At 40.6% G+C, this 24,653-nt stretch overlaps 1 protein-coding gene across 3 annotated transcripts in view; it reads right to left on the bottom strand.

Moving 5' to 3' along the window:
* Nucleotides 1-7,866: 7,866 nt before the first annotated feature.
* The window catches only part of SNX31 (sorting nexin 31), a 62,713-nt gene continuing 45,926 nt past the window's right edge, over nucleotides 7,867-24,653 (bottom strand). For 2 of the 3 annotated variants that reach the window (XM_030863003.3, XM_070043998.1), the window contains 5 exons: nucleotides 24,107-24,310; nucleotides 19,115-19,228; nucleotides 16,546-16,623; nucleotides 11,261-11,317; nucleotides 7,867-8,750 (listed from right to left, as the gene is read on the bottom strand). In XM_030863003.3, the coding sequence (XP_030718863.1) occupies nucleotides 8,658-8,750; nucleotides 11,261-11,317; nucleotides 16,546-16,623; nucleotides 19,115-19,228; nucleotides 24,107-24,310 (546 nt within the window). In that variant the 3' untranslated portion in view covers nucleotides 7,867-8,657. The remainder of the gene's footprint in view (nucleotides 8,751-11,260; nucleotides 11,318-16,545; nucleotides 16,624-19,114; nucleotides 19,229-24,106; nucleotides 24,311-24,653) is intronic. The other variant, XM_070043997.1, reaches the window with a different exon arrangement.

Below are 24,653 nucleotides of genomic sequence, written 5' to 3' on the forward strand. Positions count from 1 at the left end.
CCTCACTACGCCGCGGCTGGTGCTCCCCCTGGAGGCGGGAAGCCCGCACGGCGGCTCTGCCGGCTCTGAATCAGAAACTCAGTGATTCCGCGGTGAACTAGGCAAAGTACCAAAACTGCGACGGGGGAGAGGAGAAAGACAACTGAAAGAGGTTTCATCGATTTGAGTCCAGGATCATTTTGCATTTTTCACGTCTTTTTCTAAAGAAACATCCCACCCCTAAGCTAAATGCAGGCTTCAAAGGCAAGGACAGTTTTACCAAGAGCTGTAGGCTACAATTAATAGTTGCTGGCCTAATTTAGGTAAGTCTTCTCTATAATCCAAATTGATGTATTAGTAATAGCAACTACCGACTGGCTGCTCTAATTCTAAAATATGACCCTGAGCTTTTTTCTAAAAGGGTTTGAATACTTACATCCCACTTTTTAGAATTCCCAGACGAAATGCAACATGCGTCCAGCCCGAACTAAAAAGGTGGCAGGTCGTGGGAAGTTCATTTACTGGAAACTTTTTTTTTTTTTCGGCTTAACCAACAACTCCAGTCCTACAGCCAAGAAGACTTGACCTGCACAGTGGTCCTCCCTCCCCTGAATTCTAGCATACTCGCTCAGCCAAGCCACCCTCTAGGGGGTCTCAAGTCCTTCCATTCAATGGCTACTACTCAGTCTAACAGTTTGCTCCTGAAAATGTCATGTAAATGTTTAGGATTATTGTCAAATTTGAGAAAACCTCTATCACATCTCTTTCACATAAGAATAAGATTTCAGGGACTTCCCTGGTGGCACAGTGGTTAAGAATCTGCCTGCCAATTCAGGGGACACGGGTTCGAGCCCTGGTCCGGGAAGATCCCGCATGCCGCAGAGCAACTAAGCCCATGTGCCACAACTACTGAGCCTGTGCTCTAGAGGCTGTGAGCCACAACTACTGAAGCCCGCGCACCACAACAAAGAGTAGCCCCTGCTCGCCGCAAATAGAGAAAGCCCATGCGCAGCAATGAAGACCCAATGCAGCCAAAAATTAATTAATTAAAAAAAAAGATTTCAGGCATTTCACATTTTCTTGTGCAGTGACTAATCATAAATATTAAATACTCTTTGAATTGATGACATTTATTAACCAATTTGTCATTGATGTCCTCCTTGAGGTTCTGTGTTAAGTTTATTATATCTTCATTGATGCCTGTAAATTGTGTCAAATCAGCAAAGAATTTCAGCCTTCTCCTAGTGTGTTCATACAGTTACCTCCTTTTCATTAATTGGTTTATCAAACAATCCAAGAGCCTGTTCTGTTACTTCTGTTCAAATGAATCTCTCCACCTTCATGAACTACTGCTTTTGTTTGATCTGAAAAAATATAGAGACCGTTAAGTGTAAGCAGTGCTGCTTTCCTTCTGGAGGCTCTGAGAATCCGTTTCCTTGCCTTCTCTAGCTTCTAGAGGCCACCTACAATCCTTGGCTCATGGCCCCTTCCTCCATGTTCAAAATCAGCAGCTTAGCATCTTTTCAGCTCTCTGACCTCTGCTTCCAACCTTGCATCTTCTCTAACTTTGACCCTCCTGCCTCTTTATAAGGACCCTTGGATTATGTTGGGCACATCTGGATAATCCAGAACAGTCCCTCCATTTCAAGGTCTTTAATTTTAATCACATCTGCAAAGTCCTTTTTACCATGCAAGTTAACATAGTCACAGATTCTGGGGATTAGGCCATGGACACCTTTAGGGGAATGTTATTCAGCCCACCACAAGGGCCCTGAAGATTAAACTCCATTTCCTTCAGGTAAATCTACCTTTTCTTCCTCATTACCAAAATCTGTTTGGTCCTGAGTTCTGATTTTGAGAGTTCCAACAGGGAGGAATACCTGTAATTATAACTGGGATAAGTGTTATGAAGTAAAAGAAGAGAGATGTTATATGAGGGCAAACTGTCCAGGACCTAATTTAGATGGAAGGGCAGCAATGCCTTTGAATAAGTGATATTTAACTGAGATACACAGGATGAGGAATTAATTATACAACAAACAGGGGGAGTGTTTCAGACAGAGGGGACAGCATGTGTGGCCTGGGAATAGTGATGTCAGAAGGTCAGTGTGGCTGAATTGTGTCCCTGCCATCAAATCCTCAGCACCACCACAATGAGTGGCACATGGTTGGTACTCAAGATTACTAGCTTAGCAGTTCTTAGCCCTGGCAGCACATTACAGTCACTACAGGACTTTAAAAATACCAACACCCTAGCCGAGACCAAGTCAGAATTGTTTAGAAGTGTGGCCCAACATCCATAGTTTTTAAAGGTGCTCAGAGAATTCTAATGTGCAGTCAGGGTTAAGAGCCACCGTGTCAGATACAACCACAGGAGTAAAGAATGTAAGAATGACAGAAAATATTTGCTTGGCATAGGATTTTCTCTAAGGAGGTTTTCTTCTGTTTAAAGAAAAGAAGGGTTTGGGCCATCTTGATTATACATTCCTTTTCAGTCTTAGAAAATGCAGAAAAGTCTTTCAAAAACATTGTTAAAATAAATAAGCTACAAGGATATATTGTACAACATGGGAATATAGCCAATATTTGATAAATAACGTTTGTAATATAAATGGAGTATAACCTTTAAAATTTGTGAATCACTGTGTTGTACATCTGTAACTTATATATCTACTATACCTCAATTTTTTAAACAGAAAAAAAACCACTTTGTAATAGAACGCTTATCAGAAGAGACTCAGAGTGATCTAGCAACCACCCCAGTGTAACCAGTTGTCTCAGTAGAAAGAGATGTGTTGGAATGGAGAGGTGTTTAAAAAACACACCATTATCTACAAAGGAAAGGGCATTTCTTGGTTTTGAGCTCTGTTTCCCAGAAGGCATTCCAGTTTTTGGTAGTACTAACGAATGACCATCAGAGGGAGACATGCTCCCAGAAAGCTTGGCTTCCCCCAGTCTCTAGTCTACACCAGGCTAACAAGTATCAGGTGTTTTTAACGACACTGAGCGCTCTCAAGGCATAACCATGGAGTGAGCATGTCACAGGATTAGAGATAGGTAGCATATATTTATCTATGCCAGAGTTAGGTTCATTTCAGTTCTCCAACAGTTTAAGCATTTAAACCACCAAAAAAAAAAAATGAATCATGTATGTGTTTCAGGCATTGTATTTGCAAAACTAAGGAAAATTTTCCTTCAGCAGACAGTACAATTGGAAATGAAGTATCAAGCAAATCTTTCGGAAAGACATCTCTTGTCTTTTGTTAATTGCAAAGAAAACATCATAGGTCTCCTTGAATTTCTGGAGTTAAAATAACAGCTAGGGGCTTCCCTGGTGGCGCAGTGGTTGGGAGTCCGCCTGCCGATGCAGGAGACACAGGTTCGTGCCCCGGTCCAGGAGGATCCCACGTGCCACGGAGCGGCTGGGCCCGTGAGCCATGGCCACTGAGCCTGCGCGTCCAGAGCCTGTGCTCTGCAACGGGAGAGGCCACAACAGTGAGAGGCCCGTGTACTGCAAAAAAAAAAAATAATAATAACAGCTAGACCCCTCGGGAATAAGGAACGAGTTTGGCTACTTGCTGAAAACCCAATTGTTATTTTTCTTTGCATTTACCCACACATGGCAGAACCACACAGGGTTTCACACATACGTTAGATGAAATAATGTATGTGATGGGAATGTATATAGTGCCTAGCTCTAATTAACCTTCCCTTCCAAAAGTAAAGTAACTGATCGTTAGCAAGGGAAAACCTTTTGCAAAGGTTTAAGCAAATGCATTGCTTTGCAAAGCCTTTAAATGTGACTGGTGAGAGGTGGGTTCAGTCAGGGAGGGAGAACATCTGTGTGACAGGATAGTGGATTTATTGCAGGCATTCCGTCTCACACAACTGGGGGAGGAGTCCAGGAAGTGAAGGTTTGGAAGGAGATGCTGGAGGCTTATATAAAAAGTTACAAACTAGTCTGCCTGAGGGGGCCCGCTGAAGTGGGACCACAAAGGGGATCTTTAGGACCTGCTGCCTCTGTGCAGCCAGCTACTGCTGTGTGAGTCCCCCACCAAGCATCTGGTGGTGGGCCTGTGCTGTGTTGCTCAGCGGGGCTAGAAGGCAAGAAGGACTGGACATGAAGTGGAGGGGGACAAGGACATGCCAGAAACTGCCAGGAACTTGCCTTTCCATGTCACTGTATCTGATTGTGAAAAGACTGTCAGAAGATAACGGCCTTTGCCTTGCTCTGTCTCCCAATTCTCCTGGAAAGTCCTCCTTGTGCTAATTTTAAACTGGAATCATACCGGAGAGGGGGCACTGGGAGACATAGTTCCCACATTAACCAAGTTGACCAACAAAACAAAACAAAACAAAACAAGAAAGCAGCACACATGTAGGCTCTTAACAACTAATTTTGCAGATGAGAAAACTAAGGGCCACATAGGTAAATTGCCTAAACTCACATTACTATCTCAAAGCAGAAGCAAACTCAGAATTCAAGTCAGAGGGGTAATCTTCCACTCCACTATCATGCCTCTCATCCTCTGTGGTACTTAAGTATTTCAAGAAAACGGTAGAAAAATTTCATGCATCACTTCTGAGTTCCCTCAATAGGCTAAGAGTCTTTGAGTAGCCAGTGTACCATCACTAGGCATAAATCAGACTATCTTGCCGAGACTATGTCTGGGCATCTGGGTTACAGGGGCTCTTTGATGAGAAGTTATGCCTGTGTCCACCAGATCTCAAGATCATTGAGTGATGAGATACGAGCTATTAGGCATGTGATGGGTCATCTTACTTGGGGTGTAGGATTATGTGAGAACTTGGATTCCAAACCACCTAAGAATTGATTGCCCAGACAGCACTGTTGCGTATCATAGAAAACATCCATAAAAACTCTGCAAGGTGCCTAAGAAATTATGATGTCCATATATTTGATCATTTCCTTTATACTTCAAAACAAGCACCAGAAACTCATCAAGTCAAAGGTTTGTAAATTTTTTCGGAAGCGGACAAGGAAGGGTAAAAGGAGATAACATGGGAAAGTCCAGGCTAGCTTTGCCTTTTTCTATTCCTTTCTGGCGCTGGGTTTCCTTTCTAACCCTTTAATATTCTCACTCCTTAGAAACCACGCTAGTTCAGGGATTGTTACATCTGGCCAAAGAAAAGCCAAGGAAGGGCTCAGACTGATCCCAGAAGGCTCTGAGATGTCTTCTTGGTCCAGATAACAAGCAGTTTAGAAGATTCCAGCAATCTGTGTTGTTAAAGGGTCCGCTTCAGCCCTAGAATGACACTTAGCTCACCCCAGGGGCTCAAACCAAACTGAAATTTTAGGCTGAGGGATCTTAACTCTCATCTCAGTCTCACAACAAACTCCTGGTGATCATTCAAACAGAAGCAAAGCACATCTTTTTAGTCTTGAAATATACTCCAGGAAGTGAATTTTATCAGAACTGGCCTCAATTCCACTCTCTTTCTCTCAAAACACTGATCCTGTGGTTTCATTTTCATCTTCACAAATTTTTTTTTTTGCGATATGCGGGCCTCTCACTGTTGTGGCCTCTCCCGTTGCGGAGCACAGGCTCCGGACGCGCAGGCTCAGCGGCCATGACCCACGGGCCCAGCCGCTCCGCGGCATGTGGGATCTTTCCGGACCGGGGCACGAAGCCGTGTCCCTTGCATCGGCAGGCGGACTCTCAACCACTGCGCCAGCAGGGAAGCCCAGCACATGTACGTTTTGTAGGGTCGTCTCTAGCTAACCATATGGGCTTTGCTTGTGTAATATTTTAGAAGAGGTTAGACATTCAGTTGATTTAAAGGCACTGACCCTAGTGGTTTTGCACTGCTCTTGCACCAAATGTGGTTTCTCTCCTGGAAATGTGGGAACACAGAGTTGGCTGTACTTCCTAATGGGTTTTCCATCTGTCCACATGAGCACATATTTGATGGGGTCTGTAGAGCAGTTGTCTGGGTAACCTATTTGGTTTTCTGCAAATTAAGATCCCTTAGCTCTTCTTAAAATCACTCTGAGGGGGAACGTAAGATAATTTCTAGTTTACATATTTCACATGAAATTTGCTTCCCGATTGTCCACATGGGGACCTGTGCAAGCCATAAGCTCACCACATACTGGTGGCTTTGGCAAGCACGTCAGCTCTTCAAACAAAGCCCGCGCGTGCTTCCCTCCATGGGACGCAAAGGGGCTCGGACCTCTGGGCCTAACTACAATTTAATTATCTGTGTCCTTTTTTTCTCATAATTATTTTTGTGAAATTTTGAAACCCAAGTGTGTTTGCCCGCGGGCAGAGTGCTTATGACAGTTATTTTAGGAGTTTAAACCTCAGCAGAAATGAATACATATGTCTACACGTGGAGAGAAGTGATGTTGGTGAATGTTGATGTAGCAGGAGAAAATCTGGCTGAGTGGGGACCATGAGGGGTGAATCTATAGATTAAACCATATGCTAATTTGCAAAGCCATGTCGCATCCCTTAGGAGTTACTTGAAGGAATTCAACCGTTGCCTACCTTTATAACTCATGCCCTGCATGATGTCTGCTGGATGGCTGTGCTGTTGGGAAGGTCCCGACCCAGCAACAGCACCTGAAGAGTGAAGGCATCACCCCCAGCAGAGACGGGGTCTCACTCTCCATCTTCTCTCAGAGGCTGCAGCAGGGCAGGACGCTCTGACAGGTGGAACTTAGGCTTTTTACTCAATGATGGAAGTGCTTCAATCCACAAGTGATTGAAACTCCCAACGCCATCTAGAGAAAGGCCCAGTAACCCCCAAAGGGGCTAACAGCTCCTTCTTCTCTTGCATAGCTGCTGAGGAATTTTATTTTCTGCTCTCTCAGTTCCTTTATTCTTCATGTTATATACTGTGGAATGTACTTCATCCCTTGTATTTTTCTTCACTTGTATTATTCTGATATTGATGATAATCTCAATGTCTTGGGAAAAAAACTATTAAATTCAACGTTTCAATTTTTGCCATCTTCAAATGGGGATAAATCGCTCTATTATATTATAGGGATGCTGCAGTCGTGTACGCATATATACAGATCCCTCTTTCCTCTTATCTCCTAATCACTCCCTTAATCTCAAACTTTGCTAGCACAGTTGCCTATCCTTCCCTAAACACTGTACTCACTCTCCCATCAGTGTCTATCCTTTCCTTTTACATGTGTGCCCCCATCTCTGCCTCTACTTGTCTCTACTCTTTCTTCAAAGTCCCTCTTCCCCTCAGGCCTTCCTTACTCACCCCACCCACCAACTTCCTATGACACACAGGTCCACACTACACATTGGACACCTACTCCATGCTGTCTTGGATTACTCGCAATTATGTGTCAAGTTGCAACATATGAAATGGGTAACATTCAACTATTTTTGACCTACAAAACAGCAGTTACATATGGTTCAATCTAATATATGCATCTTCTCACCCCAAATACAAATTCTCTTTGCATTCCTAGGGTCTTCAATAGATTCTTATACAGTGTAGGCATTTGCTATTAAATAGACTTTGACTATTGCTAAACTGGCGAAATAGAGGATAAGCTTCTATTTTAATCTGAAAATGTATCCTAGCCCATTAATACACTCACCACGGGTGATCTGGGATGTTTATGATTCCCCCTTGCAAAAATGTCCCACTACAGCCTAAAATATAAATATAAAACTTTACGGCGCTAGAAGTTATGGCTAGAGACATTGCTTTATAAATATTATAGGGCTTTAACAGATTCTACACTTCAAAAAATGATTCACAGAATTTTCATCAATAAATTCTATGTTCACTAGAATATATTTCATATTTATTATATAGTTACACAACCCAGTTAGAAAAGAACATTATAATATCACACTTTACCTAATTATATTGATTCTTCTGTCCCTCTCCCTTCCTGCAATCTTAGTTCTATATATAATTCTATTAATTAATGATGAACTGAAACTGGATAAGAAAAAGTCTAGAGAAAAGTATACATAGTTTTAAAGCTAAGGTATCTGATATCAAGTGCAGGGCCCCATTGGTTTCCAAAATAAAAATATTCAAAATAGTGTCATGACTATTGAGCTGAATTCAGTATTCTAAGAACAGAATACAACTACAACAGTGGAGAAACAGAGAACTGGGCAGCCTATTACTTGGAGCACATCCACATTGGTAGGTTCAGAATTATATAAGGAAACAAATCAGTATTTCATCAACTCCTTGCTCTGGTGATGGATTAGTGAAGTCCAGAATTCTTTTTCAATGATTCCATTTCTTAGAGCCACAGCTGATGAGTCACGCCCTCAGATCTTAACCCAAAATGCATTTTTAGTGTTTTATATTAAGCCTTTCATTCATGCAATATCAGAACATATAAAAGGTTTCATGAAGCCAGGTAAATATCTATCTTAGGGGAAAAAAACCCCAACGAGCTTTGTACTAATTGGTTCAGATTTGCCATTTGTCACATATAAGTCACTAAAAACAAACTATATAACTTCGTTTTGCATTTCCCTTTAATCTTGAGATGAGCAGAGTTCTGAAGTAGTCTTGATGAATATGGTCCATCTTAATGTGAAAAAAATGGGAAGGAGTCACATTTCTTCCACTGGTGGTAGGAAGCCTACTTTCAACCCCCAAGCTCTCTCATGGTCAAGACAGCCTTTGAGAACATTTTAAAAAGTTAGACTTTCTCTTCAAAGACCTTCTTCCTTTATGGTCCCCAAACCACAGTCAACTTCAGCTGTCTTAATCTTGCTTTTTCTTGGCAGAAAACTAGAATAGTCTTTCTGTTACGAAGTAAACAGAGAGGTTAGAAATATATATGAGAGGAAATAATTTCCATAACAACAATAATAGTTAAAAAGCCAAAGTTTAATATAAAAAAGGCAACTAAAAGGTTGTATCTGTTAAGCACTGGTTGTTTTAAATGGCTTTATCGTGTAGAAGCTTTGTTTCCGAGGTAGCTATACATCTGTTAGTGCTGAGAGTGCTTTCTACACGTATGGAGGGGTATGCGTGTCCAGAGCACCTTTCCAGGCACTGGGATCTCTCCAGGTAACACTTGAACTCTGCCTCTCTTGTCTTTTTCCCCTCTCTTAAAGACATGTGACTTTCAATTGTTAACTTCACCCAAAACCTTTAGTGCACACAAAGTTTTAAAAAGTATTATAGTTATTTTAAAATATTTTAAGAAGTTACGGTTGCTGCAAACCTTCAGTAAGTGAACAGTTGGCTTTCAGTGTTTATAAAATCTCTAAGACAGGGCCATGGAGAGTGGGCTTTGGCCCTGGTGAGATAAATGTGTGGCAGCTCACCAGGCAGAGCAGCTAAATTTTTTTTTTCTCTGAGATATTTGTCTTGATAGAGAGGCCCCATGGCAGAGTGGTTAAAGGAACAAATAAACTTTATTTGTTAAGTAACAAATAAAGACTGCTTGGGTACGGATACTAACTCCATCATTTACGAGCTGTGTGACCTTGGGCAAGTTACTTAACCTTTCTGTGTTTTCAGTTCCCTTGGCTACAAACCAAGGATAATAATAATACTTGGGTTGCTGTGAAGATTAAATGAGTTATATGTGGAAAGCAACTATAACAGTGCCTAGCTCAGGATAAGCTCTCTATAAAGGTTGGCTAAAATAAGTTGGAATTCAATATAATTGGACACCAGGCCCCCTTCCGACATGCTGGCCCTGCTCAGAGCATGAGGGAGGTTTGCCTCCTTTAGCATTGCTGCTCACCCATGCTGACTATTGTGTTGTCTGTTGTTCTAGGATAGTGGCTCTCAAACTCAAACATGCATCAGACTCAACTGGAGGGCTTGCTAAATACTGATTGCTGGCCTCCAACCCCAGAGTTTCTGATCCAGTAAGTTGGGGGCCTGAGAATTTGAATTTCTAGTAAGTTCCCGAGGGATGGTGACCCTTCCGGTCTAGGGACTCCACTCTGAGAACCACTGTTTTAGGATAATAGTTCCAATCCTGGCTGTACTTTAGACCACGTGGGGAGCTTTAAAAAATTCTGCTGCCACGCCCCTCAGATCAGTTAAATCAGAATCTTTGAGGGTGCAGCCCAGCCATCATTAGTGTTTCGAGCTCTCCAGGAGACAATATGCAGCCAGGGTTGAGAACCACAGCTCTATGCCGTCACTATGCTGCCGAAATGGATGAATTTAAGTGACGGAGTGATTTTACAGATAAAGAAGCTGAAGCTTGGTGCAGTGTTTCCCACTGGAGTTCTTGCTATAAATGCTGATTTACTGAATCCATCTTTTGGGGTGAGGCCCAGGAATTTGCATTTCAGTAAGTACCCCAGGAGTCCCTTATACACATTTAGTTTTTTGATCTGCCTGAAGACACACAGCCAGGAATTGGTGGAGTTCTCACCTCCCGTCTCTGATGTAAGCAGCCAGAAATGCTGTTATTATGTAGGAGGGACAGCTCTGCATTTAATCTGTTTTTTAAATTTTTCTCTGAGCTCATTCACTCAAGGAAGGACCTTATATATTTATAAATACTGTACTTATATACTATCTTTATATACACAGCAGACTCTGTGACAGGAGCTGGACCAATAATAAATCCCATTCAAACGCTACTTAGAGGCTACCTTTATTTTGTTCACCCACACTAGGATTTGAACCTTGAAAGGAAGAGTTAGTTAAGGGCACGGCTCTGGAATCAGATTGCCTGCTTCCTCCTGCCATTGATACATTGATACATTGATACAGCCTGGAGCAAGTCACCTAACTCTCTGTGCCCCAATTTCCTCAGCTGATTTACAGGATCACGGTAAGGATAAATGCATTAATCCACAGAAAAGTGCTTCGAACAGTGCCTGGCAATGAGTGTCTATTAATGCTTTCTATTATGATATTTATTGTTATTGCTATCTGCACAGCAGACCCAAATGCTTGAAAAAGTAGTTTATAAACTTAAAAGTTCTTTTATACAGAGTTCACCACAGAAAGTCGATGAAACTAAAATATACAAACTAGAAAGAGGATTTTTAAAAAATGTATGGAGTGTGGAAGAAAATTACTGAAGAATTTTGTATGCTTCTTGGAAGTTTTCTATATATAAATTCAGGAAAGTATTTCTCCTCACCCAACTGGGTGCCACGGTAAAAAATACTATTTCTATGATGGTTGTCCAACTGGACCAGCGTATATGGAGGAGCTTCTGTGAAAGGCAATTCTGGCTTAACTTTAAAAGTAGAATGACTGGTTACTTAAAGGGGAAAAACGGGCAGATTTATCAGAATTATAATATATCCATTACATAATTTTACTCACAGACCTGGCTTTGTTGACTGTGGTGTTTTTTACTTTTGCCTTGTTCTGGAACTTCAATCTGCTAAACAGATTAGTGAAATGTCAGTCAGCACAGCCGGAGAAGCGAGCACACAAATAATCTATTTAACCAGCACATTTCTCCTTCCACAATAATCCTCTTAATGGTCCCGAAGGCTGCCAGTCAGCAGGACACCTGCTCATCGTCTGCACAGGCCCCCTTCGTTTGCCAGTATCTCAGCGTTGCGGAAATTGAGTCCCCAAAAGTGAAGTGAAGCTTAATGTTTAACATTGGTGGCTGCCTGTGGATTTTGTGATTTAACACAGCTTTTAAAAGGACTTCACACGAAATGAACTCCTGAATCCACAAATAAGCCACAGAGCTCCAATCCATATGCTGAACCAAAGCCAGATGGGGCTTTGATTAATCAAAAAGCATCATTAATCAAACCAAAGTTTAAAATACTTGAATATATCTCATGCACATAAGGTAAACTTACTATAACGGCCAGGGGCCCGGCAGAAAACAGATGGCCCACTCCTGGGGCAGCTGAGGGGAGTTTCTAAAAGGAACTGCCTGATGGAGGTGTGGGGAAGATTCAAGTGAATCAGTGACGGGGTGTGGGAGCCCTCAGAGGCTAGCAGTGAGGGGCTAGGGAGCGTGGGAGTAATTCTTACCGCTTCTAGGTCTGAAGGGGCGACGGCAGCAGCTGGTACTGGAACCAGAGTGGCCGCTGCAGCAGGGAGGAGAGGTCACCTACAGGAGCTGTGCCCTCAATAGAGGGCCGGGCCAACCCCAGAGACCCAGCTGGGACAGAGTTGGAGAAATAAATACCCCAGTCTCCATTTTCTCCCACTCTCCAACCTCACTGGGTTTCCCCCTGGGTGACAGCGGTCGGTCGGAGGCTGGAGGTCAGAGGGCAAGGCCACAGCACACAAAGGTCAGTCTCCTAGCCAGGGTTTAGGGGAAAGTGCTCTTAGACTCTCCTTATAGAAAAAGAAAAGAACAGCTATTAAACAACTATGCATTATGTGCGTATCTCATCTTATCACTCTGTAATCCTGAATGTTTCTGTACTAATTGCCTTTCTCCTTCCACAAATAAACTTCTTAACACTGGATTCTCAGTTTCTAGCCACTGTATGGTAAACATAGGCATTGGTAAATGACAGAATGAGGGGCTGAATTAACTAAGTTGTTTATTATTGCTTATTATTCGTGAGACTATAGAGTGGGACATTACAAGATAAGTGGGATAAATAACATGACACTGCAAAAGAGCATTATCTTTTAACTTAATTTTGCCATAAAATACATTGCTTTGAAGGATACGTAGGACTTCCTTTAGGTTAATATTCTCAACAGAGATAGTTATATAGTTGAAGCCTATGTCAATAGTTTCAAAAAATCATTATTAGGTCTTGGTAAATGAGAAATTAATGTTCTGATATCTTATGTGCTTCATTATTATTATTTTACGATATTACATTATAGTTTGTAAGTAGACTTGTGTGACGAAATACAGAAGTTAGGAGAAACCTCCCAGAATTTTTCTCTCTCCTAGTCTCCTTCCCCTCCCCCTCCCCATGTAGAAATGAAATAAAATAGAACCCACTACAAATGTTAAGCAATTTCTGATATAATCAGTTTCCTTGACTTATTTCAATAGGCTTTATATATTTTATATACTGGGGTAATAAAGTTGGGGGAAAAAGGTAATCCTTTTTTCATAATGCAGTATTCCTGCACTCTCTCTCTCATCAACAGAATTTCTGTTAATAATATAACCCTTCCTTCCTGCACAGTAACTTCCCCCTGGCTCTCTAAAACTCTGTCCTCCTGCTGTGCTCAGACCATTCTTGTGATGACTGTAATGTCAGTACATTTTCCGTTTTCTGAACTGGACCAGCTATGCAAAGGCTACCATTCTTGGGACATCAGATAGCACTGCCCTTGGTGTTTCCCATTCTCATCACGTAGCAGAAGCACACTTCAAAGCACCCATCTCTGAATCCAATGGCCTTTTACATAGTCTGATCTTGCCCCAAATGAAAGAGGAGTGGAGAGAGAAATATTTATGGCAATGGTAGTTGGGGAGGGGATGGGAGGTATGAGGCAAGCTGGAATCAGAATGCTACCTGTTCTTTGCCATTTTTCGGAAAACCAATTTAGAGATTCAGACCCACTGAAGACGGTAGACCAGAAAGGTCTCTGGTGACATCATGGAGTCACCATCCCAGCCCCAGACTGCCTACTTCTTGGCTTCTTTTAGATGAGAGAGAAACAAACTTTTATTTTCTCCAAGACACTTATTTTGTCTTGTTTTTTGTTACAGGAAGCCAAATCTACTCCTAACTAATAGACTTTATTTTCAAATAAAATAATCCTTTAATTCTGTTCTAGTTACAAGTAGCAAATATTAGAAAAAATAATTTAGGTTTTTCTGTAGGAGCATAGCTCTAAGAAGAATGTTACACTTCTTTTTCCCTTTCTGGTTTTCAATTAATACTGTCTGAAGAATTTAACATGTTTTTTGTTGGGTGTTTACATTTTTCTTTAGTGCATTTTTTGACTTCAAATTTTAATGATCTCTTCATAAATTGTTCAAGTCTTACCTTTGAAAGCATTGCTTAAAGCTAACTAAGCTAATTAACTTTGTTAGCACTAAATTTCTTCTTTCACTCCTTCCTTCTTACCAGGATAAAACAGTACTATTTAATCTCCCTAGGGACCATCTGCTTTATTTATGGAGCTCATTTGGTTACAGTTTTCTTAATTTCTCTTTCCTTCCCCCGATTCTTCACAATTATCAAAATCTTAGAATTTATTCTGCCTTGCAAATTATAGAATTTATTCTGCCTTGCAAATTAGAGACCTCTGTTTCTTAGTCCATACAAGCCTTCTATAAGCGATAGGTGTCAGTTCAGACGTTATGTGTTTACCTAGAAAATGAGTGAATGTCACAGTCAAATATTTATATGGCTACTTTAAGCTCCATAAAATGACTTGTTCTCATCAATTGTGCTTTGTGAGGAGGTCTAGAACTTAGTCGAAGTTCAAACAGCTGATCTGTCTGTTCTATTTCCCTTCCAGGATCTCATTCTACCCAGGGGTTTGTACATGAAATTCCAGACTAAAATGTGGACTATTCCTACAACATCCAATTTTCAAGAGGAAGGGTCTTAACTTTTCTTTCTAAGAACCAAAATAAGGGAAGAAATAAAGACTTCGTGGAAATAAAACTTGAATATTTGGATAAAGCAGTACAAGTTTTATCGACGACCATGCTGATTTTGCTGTCAGCCACTGGGATAACTATAGATTTTAATTTGCGTGTAAATCCAAGGAATGTGGTAGTGTGCTTGTTTTTCTTTAAAACTTTAAATAGACTACTACCTTCTCCTATTATAGAGCAAACTCTTTTGCTATTCACTGTACAAGTATTTCCTGCATCAAATAGCTTACACTTTACTGAACCACGTTTGAGAGTAGTTCTCCCTTTTAATGGGGCTACTTTAATTACTTTTCTCTCTCTGTCTCTCTGTATCTGTCTCTCTCTCTCCCTACATATATATACACACACATATGTATAATGACATGATATATTTATGTTTATACATATTTATCATATATATATGTAAATATGTAAATTGGAGCCTAAGAGGGTCCATCCTGCCTAGGAGGTTAGATTTTATTACTCTTTTAAAAAGAGCATCCTTGGGACTTCCCTCGTGGCACAGTGGTTAAGAATCCACTGCCAATGCAGGGGACTCAGGTTCAATCCCTTGTCCAGGAAGATCGCACACACCGTGGAGCAACTAAGCCCATGTGCCACAACTACTGAGCCTGTGCTCTAGAGCCCACAAGCCACAACTACTGAGCCCGTGCACCGCAACTACTGAAGCCTGTGCGCTCTAGGGCCTGCGTGCCACAACTACTGAGCCAGTGTGCTGCAACTACTGAAGCTCGCGTGTCTACAGCCTGTGCTCTGCAACAAGAAAAGCCACCACAATGAGAAGCCCGCGCACCACAATGAAGAGTAGCCCCCGCTAGCCACAACTGGAGAAAGCCCATGTGCAAAAAAAGAAAAAAAAAAGACACGTGCTTAATTAAAAAATAAAAAAGCATCCTTGATTCTTTCATTGCTTTGATTTGCTACTTTCTAGTACATTTTGAAGCGTTCAAACACCAAGGGGCAGTGAATTTTATCTTCCCTGGGAAAATATTTTCAGTTCTAGAAGAAAGAGAAGTAAGTATAAAATGCACGTTTTTTCTTAGAAAAAAGCTGCTAAGTCAAGTAAAGATCAATGTTAAACTAATGGTATTATCCACCCTTTTATAAAACACTAAAATTAAATGAAAACATTAGGGAACGTTTTCAAATATTTTCTTCTCCCGTTGCAGAGCACAGGCTCCGGACGCGCAGGCTCAGCGGCCATGGCTCACGGGCCCAGCCGCTCCGCGGCATGTGGGATCTTCCCGGACCGGGGCACGAACCCGTGTCCCCTGCATCGGCAGGCAGACTCTCAACCACTGAGCCACCAGGGAAGCCCCTCTGTTGTATTTTTAAAGACCAGTGTACTATTCTGCAAGAGAATTATGTTTATAAATATCAACCAAGCATTAGTATTTGTAATCATTTTTTTATTTAAAACCAAACTGTACTATCTTATTTGGGACAAGCTTTTTAATGATGGTGACAAGGCAAGTAGAAAGTTTAAAATCTCAGGAACTCTCTTTATAGCACCAACACTTTCAGTGAGTAATTAGGCCTTTATTGAAGAGATGAAGACTAGAAAAACAAAGTAAATTTTACATTGAGGAAAAATTATAGCCTTGAGAGCTTCTTTTACTCAATGGCTTCTCCAAACTGCTAAAGGCATTTTCATTTGGCACAGTGGAAGTTTTAAGAGGCTGTGAGTTCTTTCTAGAGACAAAACTGCAGAGCTTATGTAAGCTCATCGCTGCTGTGTTAAAGACCTCTTAAGATGCTGTCTTTATGATGCTGCTTTTGTGGTAAATCTGGAGTCTTCCGTTTGGGGGAAGGCAGAAATACAAGGATACAGAGTATAGGATTAGAGAGTTCTCAGCAATCCAAGGACGACTTCTCCTTGGAAAACATGGCTTGCATTCTGAAGACTGAGCTCCCAGAAGGCAGGGAAGCTCACTTCTGGGCAGTTGGGTTCTTCCCTTGAGGACCAGACTTGCTGGCCCAGGGAATTCATCAGTGTAGTTTAGTGTCAGCTGATGGTGGAAATCAAGTGAAACATATACACAGATAAGAGCACTTACCATTTCTGGATTCTCTGCAGCTTGCTTTACCATCTTTTCTGAGATCATCTTTTTCAAGCAGCTACTCAGCAAAAAAGCCTAAGAAATAAAGAACTCTCTCAATTGAAGAGATCCTTATTCTCTTCCTTCCCTCTTCATACAGCAAAGCAGATTTTGTGCTCTGACCTACAACAGTATGCTTTTAAGAATTTAGAGTTCTTCTTTAACTTTTGTTAATTTGCATAAGATATAATTAGCAAATAACCATAAATTTTCTCAATTACATGGATATATTTGCAGTAATTTTTTAAAAGGCAGATTAAAAATGACCAGGATCTCATTATCAATCTTTTTCCCTTTCAAAACTCTCCCCTTACATCCCATTTTTTTTTCTATTACTTTGTAAACAGCTCATGTCTATGAGCAACAAATAATAAAAACTGCTTATAATTGCAATAAATCAACTGATGATGGTCAACCTTATATTTAACTGTATGCATAAAGACCGAGAGACCTATTATTAGGCATACATACTAACCTGTTTGAAAGAATATATTAGTACCTTATGGCTTTTACTGAACTAAAGACAAAATTAGTTGTTTCTCTTCATTTTTAAATTTTCTGGTATTTTTAATCATTCACTGTCAAGACTGTCAGTTGCCGCCAACATCACCTGTAGCTTATTGCTGACTCATCACTGTTAGTGCTAAGACACACGTGTCATCCATCTTGCTGCACAAAAACCGGGGCTTCCTTTTTCCAGGAACTTCACCCCATGTGCCAAATTTAAGGTTCCCTGTGATTTTCCCATTTGCTCCTTTCCCACAAATCCTTTTTTTCCCCTCTTTTTTCTGCTCTCAACTCTTGGCTTGTTCTTTTCTTATTCAGCCCGACTGAGGTTTGAGACAACTGAAGCTCAAAGCTTGAGGCTATAGAACTTCAGTATAAATTTGTGCTCAAGGATGGTCACTGAACTCCTATACAAAGTTACAGAAATATGTAGGTTAGGATTCTGCTATAAGCCAGGTAAGGTTTATTAAATATGAAGGGACTGAGCTTCCGTTTAAAGGGATCGGGAACGATTTGGGCCCCAGCCCTCATTTGTATTTGCAAGGCACACAAGCCACATTTCTGTCTTTTGCAGAAGTAGCCCTTGGGTGCATATCAAAAAACCCACACTCCAAAGGAAATAAGACCTTACCAGGAATCCTTTAAAAGAATGTTTATTGCACCTCTCTATAGTGGCTTAAACTCATTTGCCTCAAACTAGATTAAAAGACCATAATAAAATTTAACTACTGCACATAACATTCTAGCGGAAGGGCGTGCTTTCACTGCCAAAATCTCTCTGTGTCTCTCCAAGTGACTGCAGATCTCGCCTTGGCAAACCATACTATCATTTCCCTAAGAATGTTTTCTATTTAAGGTGAACCTGGGTAGACATTTCTTTAACTTAGGATGTTGGTTTAGTACTTTGTGTTTTTCAGAGGACATTGATGTCTATTATCTCCTGATCAGCACTGTACCAGTAGGGAGTTGAAAGGGAGCTTTGTGCCTGAGACCAGAATGCTCCATGGAACACAGAAGTGAGTATGATCGCCAGGGACTCAAGTTGAATATAATGTTGATGCAAAGATTACTTTGATATTTTGGTTTCATTTTAGAACTTTTGTAATTTTGACTCCAAATTGAAATAGTTTATCTCGGTAAAAAGAATTTTCAATTGGATTTGGCATTTAGAAAATTAGATTTTTTAATGGATTTTTTATTTCAATTATTTCAAATTTACTTCAAATTTAATTACTGCTACCCAACAGCCATTGTTCCCTCTTCCCTCGTAACAGAACACTGATTTTGGAAGTACCCAGCTCTAGGCAGTGATGCTTATTCTAAACTGATCATGAATCCAGTTCCTCTATGCCAAATGCTTGATTCCCAGACTCCCTTGCAGCTAGGAGTGCTCATGTGACCCAGTTCCAGCCAATGAGACAAAATGGAAAGTCTACTGGGGGGCTTCTGGGGTAAGGCTTTTGCTTTCCAGATAAAAGGGATAGTTTTTATCTACTTGGAAAATGCCAAAAGAATTATAGAGATGCCAATCATTTGCCTCCAGTATTCTTATTAAATGAGATGACAAATATCTGTATTGTCTAAGCCATGGGTTGGCAAACAAATCTAGCCACCCCACCTCTAGTTATAAATAAAGTTTTATTGAAACACCCATTCATTCATGTATTGTCTGTGGCTGCTTTTGTGCTACAATAGAGTTGAGTAGTTGCAACAGAGGCCATATGAACCTCAAAACCTAAAATATTTACCAACTGGTTCTTTGAGAAAAAGTTTAATGACCCATGGTCTAAGTCACTGTTTGTCAAGTCTTCTGCTACTTGGTAACTAAATTCATTTCTAAGTGATATGAAAGCTTTGGTGACTAGTAAAATAAAACAAAATAAATGACATTACAGGCTCAAAGGAGCATGTGTAGCACACTCTAGTACTCTGCTCCAGTTGGGTTAGGGCTTTGTCCACCCCGGAGTGCAAGAGAGCATTTTAGCACAGAAGGTTTTCCTGCTCTGCCCTAAGAACTTACCTGTTTGGTGTAAAGAACAAACCACTGCCAGTGACTCTCCTCACTATACTGAAACCTGAGCTCTAAGTTCTGGTTGAGAGTTTGCTGGGGCCCATCCGTATCCAGCAGAGTCCCCTATAAAGGAAAAGATATTATTTGATATTCAGTAGGAATGTAAGTGGCTATTATGTGCTGGGCAAAATATCAAAACAAGTGAGACTATTCCTGTTCTCAAGAAACTATAAATTCAATCTATTTGGGAGCCATTAAAGCAAATCATCATAGTGTGATATAATAAGTATCAATATTATAAGGGAAATGAATACAGGTCTATGGAAGTAAATAGGATGGACACCTAATCCAGACTAGGATGTAAAGGAAGGCTGGCAGAGGCTGTGGGGGGGTGGGGTGCGGGGAGGGGGCGGTGTTATTTGAGCAGAAGTAGAAATTATCCAAGTTTGTTGTATGTTTTTTTGGGGGGAAGGGGGGTGATGGTGACAAGTGGTTCCTGGTAGAAGAAAAAACAAGTGCAAATGCACTGAGGCCTGAGGGAACCTGGCACACTGGAGTGTGGCTGAAGCACAGCCTGTGAGGCATGGGGGGTGGTGAGAAAAGGGGCTTAGAGAAGCAGGGTAGGGCCAGATCTGAAAGCCTGGAGAAAGCCCCTGTGGTTTTTGCTATACAGCATCTATCCCTTTCTCTTCTAGTACTGGAGTTTCAAATTCCCTTGCGAAAACTTTCCGTCTTCGCTGTGGCTCTCTAGGTAGGACTGTCAGGAAATGCTGCCCTCCTGGAGGGTAGCACATGTATTGCATGCTTTATGAATTATATCTCACTAAAACTGTTACAAAGGAAGAGAATGATGGTGTGGTGTTGGTGGAGGGATAGACACAAAGATCAGTGGAACAGAGCAGAGAATCCAGAAATATACCCACACAAATGTGCATAACTGATTTTTGACAAAGGTGCAAAAGCAGTTCAATTGAGAAAAGATAGCCTTTTCAAAAGTGGTGCTGGGGCAATTGGATTTCCATAGGCAAAAAAAGGGAACCATGTTCTAAATTTCACACCCTATATGCAAATTAACTCAAAATGGGTCATGGACTTAAATGTATAACCTATAACTATACAACTTTTAGGAAAAAAAACCCAACAAAAAAACCCGGGGAAAAATTCTTCAGGATTTAGGGTTTGGCAGAGAATTCTGACTTGACACCAGAAACACAATAAAAAAACAGATGAATTAGACTTCATCAAAATTAAAATCTTTTGCTCTGCAAAAGGCCCTATTAAGAAAATGAAAAACTGCAAAGTGAAAGAAAATATTTGCAAACCGCATATCCAACAAAGGACTAGTATCTAGAATAAATTTAAGTACTCTCAAAACTCAACAGTAAACAAACAGTCCAATTGGAAAATGGGTGAAAGATATGAAGACATTTCACCTAAGAAGATACACAGATGGCAAATAAGCACATGAAAAGATGTTCAACATCATTAGCCATGAGAGAAAATCAAATCAAATCAAATCATTAAATACCATTAAACACTTATCAGGGTGGATAAAATAAAAAATGGTGAAAACACCCAATTGCTGAGGAGGATTCAGAGAGACTGGATTGCTCATAGATCACCGGTGGGAATGTAAACTGGCACAGCTCCCTTGAAATCAGTTTAGCAGTTTCCTAAAAAATTAAATATGTAACTTCCACATGACCCAGCAATTGTACTCCTGGGCATTTATCCTAGAAAAATGAAGACCTGTGCTCAGACAAAAGCTTATACATGAATATTTATAGAAGCATTATTCATAGTAGCTAAAAACTGGAAACGACCAGATAGTGGTTAAACAAATTTTAGTCATTCACTACCATGTAATACTGCTCAGCAACAAAAAGAAACAAACTACTGAAATACACAACAAGCTGAATGAATTTCCAAAGAATTATGCTAAGTAAAGGAAATCCCAAAAAGCTACATAATGCTTGATTATATTCATGTAATATTATTTTATTTTTTAAGGTAATCAATTCCTTGCTTTTATTTATATTTTTACCTCCTAAACACAGTCCATTCTTATTATTCACAGTAGTCGTGTTCTATAATGATACCATAAGCACTAAATTAGTGGGTACTGAAAAACAGCCTAAGGGGAAATATAGGTTTAGGTTCCTGTGAACCTCTGGTCACAACATTTTCATCAACCGATCAATACATAACCTTGTTTTATGTGTGTTTGTTTTTTCAGTTGAGGTACAATTGATATGCAAAAAACTGCACATATTTAATGGACACAATGTGAAGACTTTGGACATATGCACATATACATGCAATCGTCACCACAATCAAGTAATAAATATATCCATTACCTCCAAAAGTTTTATATAATATTCTTGAAATGATACAATATGAAAATGTCAAATAGATTAGTGGTTGCAAGGGTTTAAGGAGGGATGGGGGTGGGAGAGAGTGGATGCAGCTATAAAAAGCCAACGTGAGAGATCCCTGTGATGATGGAAATGTCTTGACTCTTCATTGTATCAATGTCAATACCCTAGGTGGGGATGTCGTACTATAGTTTTGTAAGATGTAATAATTGGAGAAAAGTGGGTCAAGCGTATGCAGGATCTCTGTACCATTTCTTTCAACTGCATGTGAATCTACAATTACATCAAAATTAAAAGTTTACCTAAAAAATAATTAACTGTTTAAAGCAAAAATAATTATAACATAGCATGAGGCTTATATGTAGAAATAAAGTATAGCAACAAATACCACAAACGACAGAAGGGACAAATAGAGGTACACTCTTGTAAGGTTTTTACCCTTTTTGTGAAATAGTGTAACATTTGAAAGTAGACTGTAATAAGTTAAAGATATATATTAAAATCTCTACGGGCTTCCCTGGTGGGACAGTGGTTGGGAGTCTGCCTGCCGATGCAGGGGACATGGGTTCGTGTCCCAGTCCAGGAGGATCCCACGTGCCACGGAGCGGCTAGGCCCAGGAGCCACGGCCACTGAGCCTGCGCGTTCGGAGCCTGTGCTCCGCAGCAGGAGAGGCCACAATGGTGAGAGGCCCGCGTAACGCAAAAAAAAAAAAAAAAAAAAAAAAAAAAAAACAAACCCTTAAATCACCATAAATTTAAAAGGTATAGCTAAAAAAAAAAAACCAATGGTGCAAATGAGTAGAATCATAAAATAGTCACTCGGTCAAAAGAAGGCAGGAAAAGAAGGAAGAAACTGATAAAACTCAAAGAAATGGACAAATCTACAATTATAGTTGAAGATTTTAACACTCCTCACAATAACTGACAGAACAAGTAGAGAGAAATGTGTAAGGACAGAGGTTATTTGAACACCATCAACTGCTTGACATAATTGACATTTATAGACTCTTCTACCCAATACTGGCAGCATATATTTACATTCTTTTCAAGTGCACATTGGACATTTCAAGATAGACCAAACTTTGGGCCGCAAAACAAGTTCCCATAGTTCAAAAAGACTGAAATCATATGATATATTTTTTTCTGACCCCCAGAGGGAAAGAGTGGCGCAGAAAGAAGGGTTAGGAGGCTGTGGATTTCATCCAGGCAGGAAATGTTGAGACCAAGCTGTGAGGGCAGAGAGAAAGGGAGAGTTTTGAGAGAAAGCAGGGTCACAGAATAGATAGGTCTCTATATCAGATATAAGGTGGGGGGAGGATAAATTAGGAATTTGGGATTAACAGATACACACTACTATATGTAAAATAAACAACAAGGACCTACTGTATAGCACAGGGAAGTATATTCAATATCTTATAATAACCTATAATGGAATAGAATCTGAAAAAGAATATATACATATATATATGTGAAACTGTATCACTTTGCTGTACACCTGAAACATTGTAAATCAACTATACGTCAATAAAATTTTTTTTTAAAGAAACTATGTAAGGTAAGAGAAAAGCCAGAGATTATTTCAAGATTGCTGGTTTGGCAATTAAGGAGTGGTGGTAGAGGTTCCCTTTATCAAGATAGGGAACACAGGAGGAAGAACCTTAGGATGGGCATGAGAGGGAAAAGATGAGTCTGGTTTGGGGAAAGGTTGAGTTTGAGGTGTCTATGAAACACTTGGTGAAGATGTCAAGAATGCAGTAGGAAATACTGGACTTTTAACCAGTCATCTGTAATTGATTTCAGGGAATATGTAGAGGAAAGATGCTAGAAATGGAACCCCAGGAATCACCAGCATTTCAGGAGTAGTCAGAGGGAGAGGCAGCCCACAAAATTAGGGGAGGAAGCAGGGGAAGTTTTGAAAAGGAAGACGTGGTTGACTGTATCAAATGCCACAGACAGGCCTAGTACCAAGCCAGCTAAAAAATCCCTGTGGGTTTCATGGATTTAGCAACTGGGTATCATGGTTGCTCTAGTAGCATCCATCCTCTACTAGTTAACCTCCATTGCCTGTGTAAAGGGGATAATCCCTCTTAGCTCACTGGGTTATTTTTAAGAACTTAATTAAATAGCAGATGTGGCACTGCCCAGCACAGCACCTGGTACAAAGTAGGCACTCAATAAGTCTGATCAGAAGGGTTTCTCTTGGGAGGAGATGGCAAGGTAGGTATGATGCCAGGGCTCCTTAAAAATAGCTCTGATGGGCAGCGCTCAGTTTCCAAGCATAGAGATCTTGTGGGTACTGAGAACGTACTGAGTGCTCAATAAATGGTACCTGTTATTGCTACTCGTTATTACTTTAAACACCCTTCAAGCAGTAAAGAAGCCTGAAGGTGGAAGGTGGGAAGACGGTTGTCTCTACAGCAAGGGTGGGGAACTTGTACCAGACAATAGACAGGTTTTTACCACTAGGTGATGTTTACTGTGGCTTAGAGGCCAGTCCACTCAAGGTACTGATTCGAATGGCAAATCTGTGTCCCCAATACCACTGTTGTCATCGAGAACACTAGGATTTTAAAATCGTGGGTGGAGGCTTTAAATCATGGGTAAGGCAAGCTGCCAAGATACTCACAAGGAAAGTGACCTGCCAGCACTTCACTCTGTTCATCTGGAAAGTGACATCCTGGGTCTGGTTATCAGGCAGGGTTATGCAGCAGCTGATCTCATTATTGCCAACAGAAAGAACAGTCCCACAGCCGGGTTCTGGGTAGTCACAGGTACAGGGATCCAGCTGCACGTATCCATAGTGCCACACCTCTTGGGATAGCTCCAAAAACTGCTCCAAAGCGGGGGTGGGGGATGGAGGAAGCAAAAGACTGCTTGAAGCAGATGAAAATCTCATGTCAGAAGCTACTACCATTCTAATGTAACGCATGGAATGGAGTCACAGTGAAAGCACCTTTTTCTTCTGGACGATACAAATGAAGACAATGCCCCTTGTGCTGACAACAAACGCTGCCCATGTTCATGGTGTGTCCTGCCTCGTTGACCACTGTCTCCCTGCTCCTGTTACAGTGCTCAGACATAGTGGAAATAAAAATATTCGATGTGTGAATGAAGAAGGAAGAAATGAGTAGAAGGAAATCGAATGAATAGGTAGTTCTCACTTTACCACATGG

The sequence above is a fragment of the Globicephala melas genome, chromosome 17 (assembly GCF_963455315.2).
Source record: "Globicephala melas chromosome 17, mGloMel1.2, whole genome shotgun sequence".
Lineage (NCBI taxonomy): Eukaryota > Metazoa > Chordata > Mammalia > Artiodactyla > Delphinidae > Globicephala > Globicephala melas.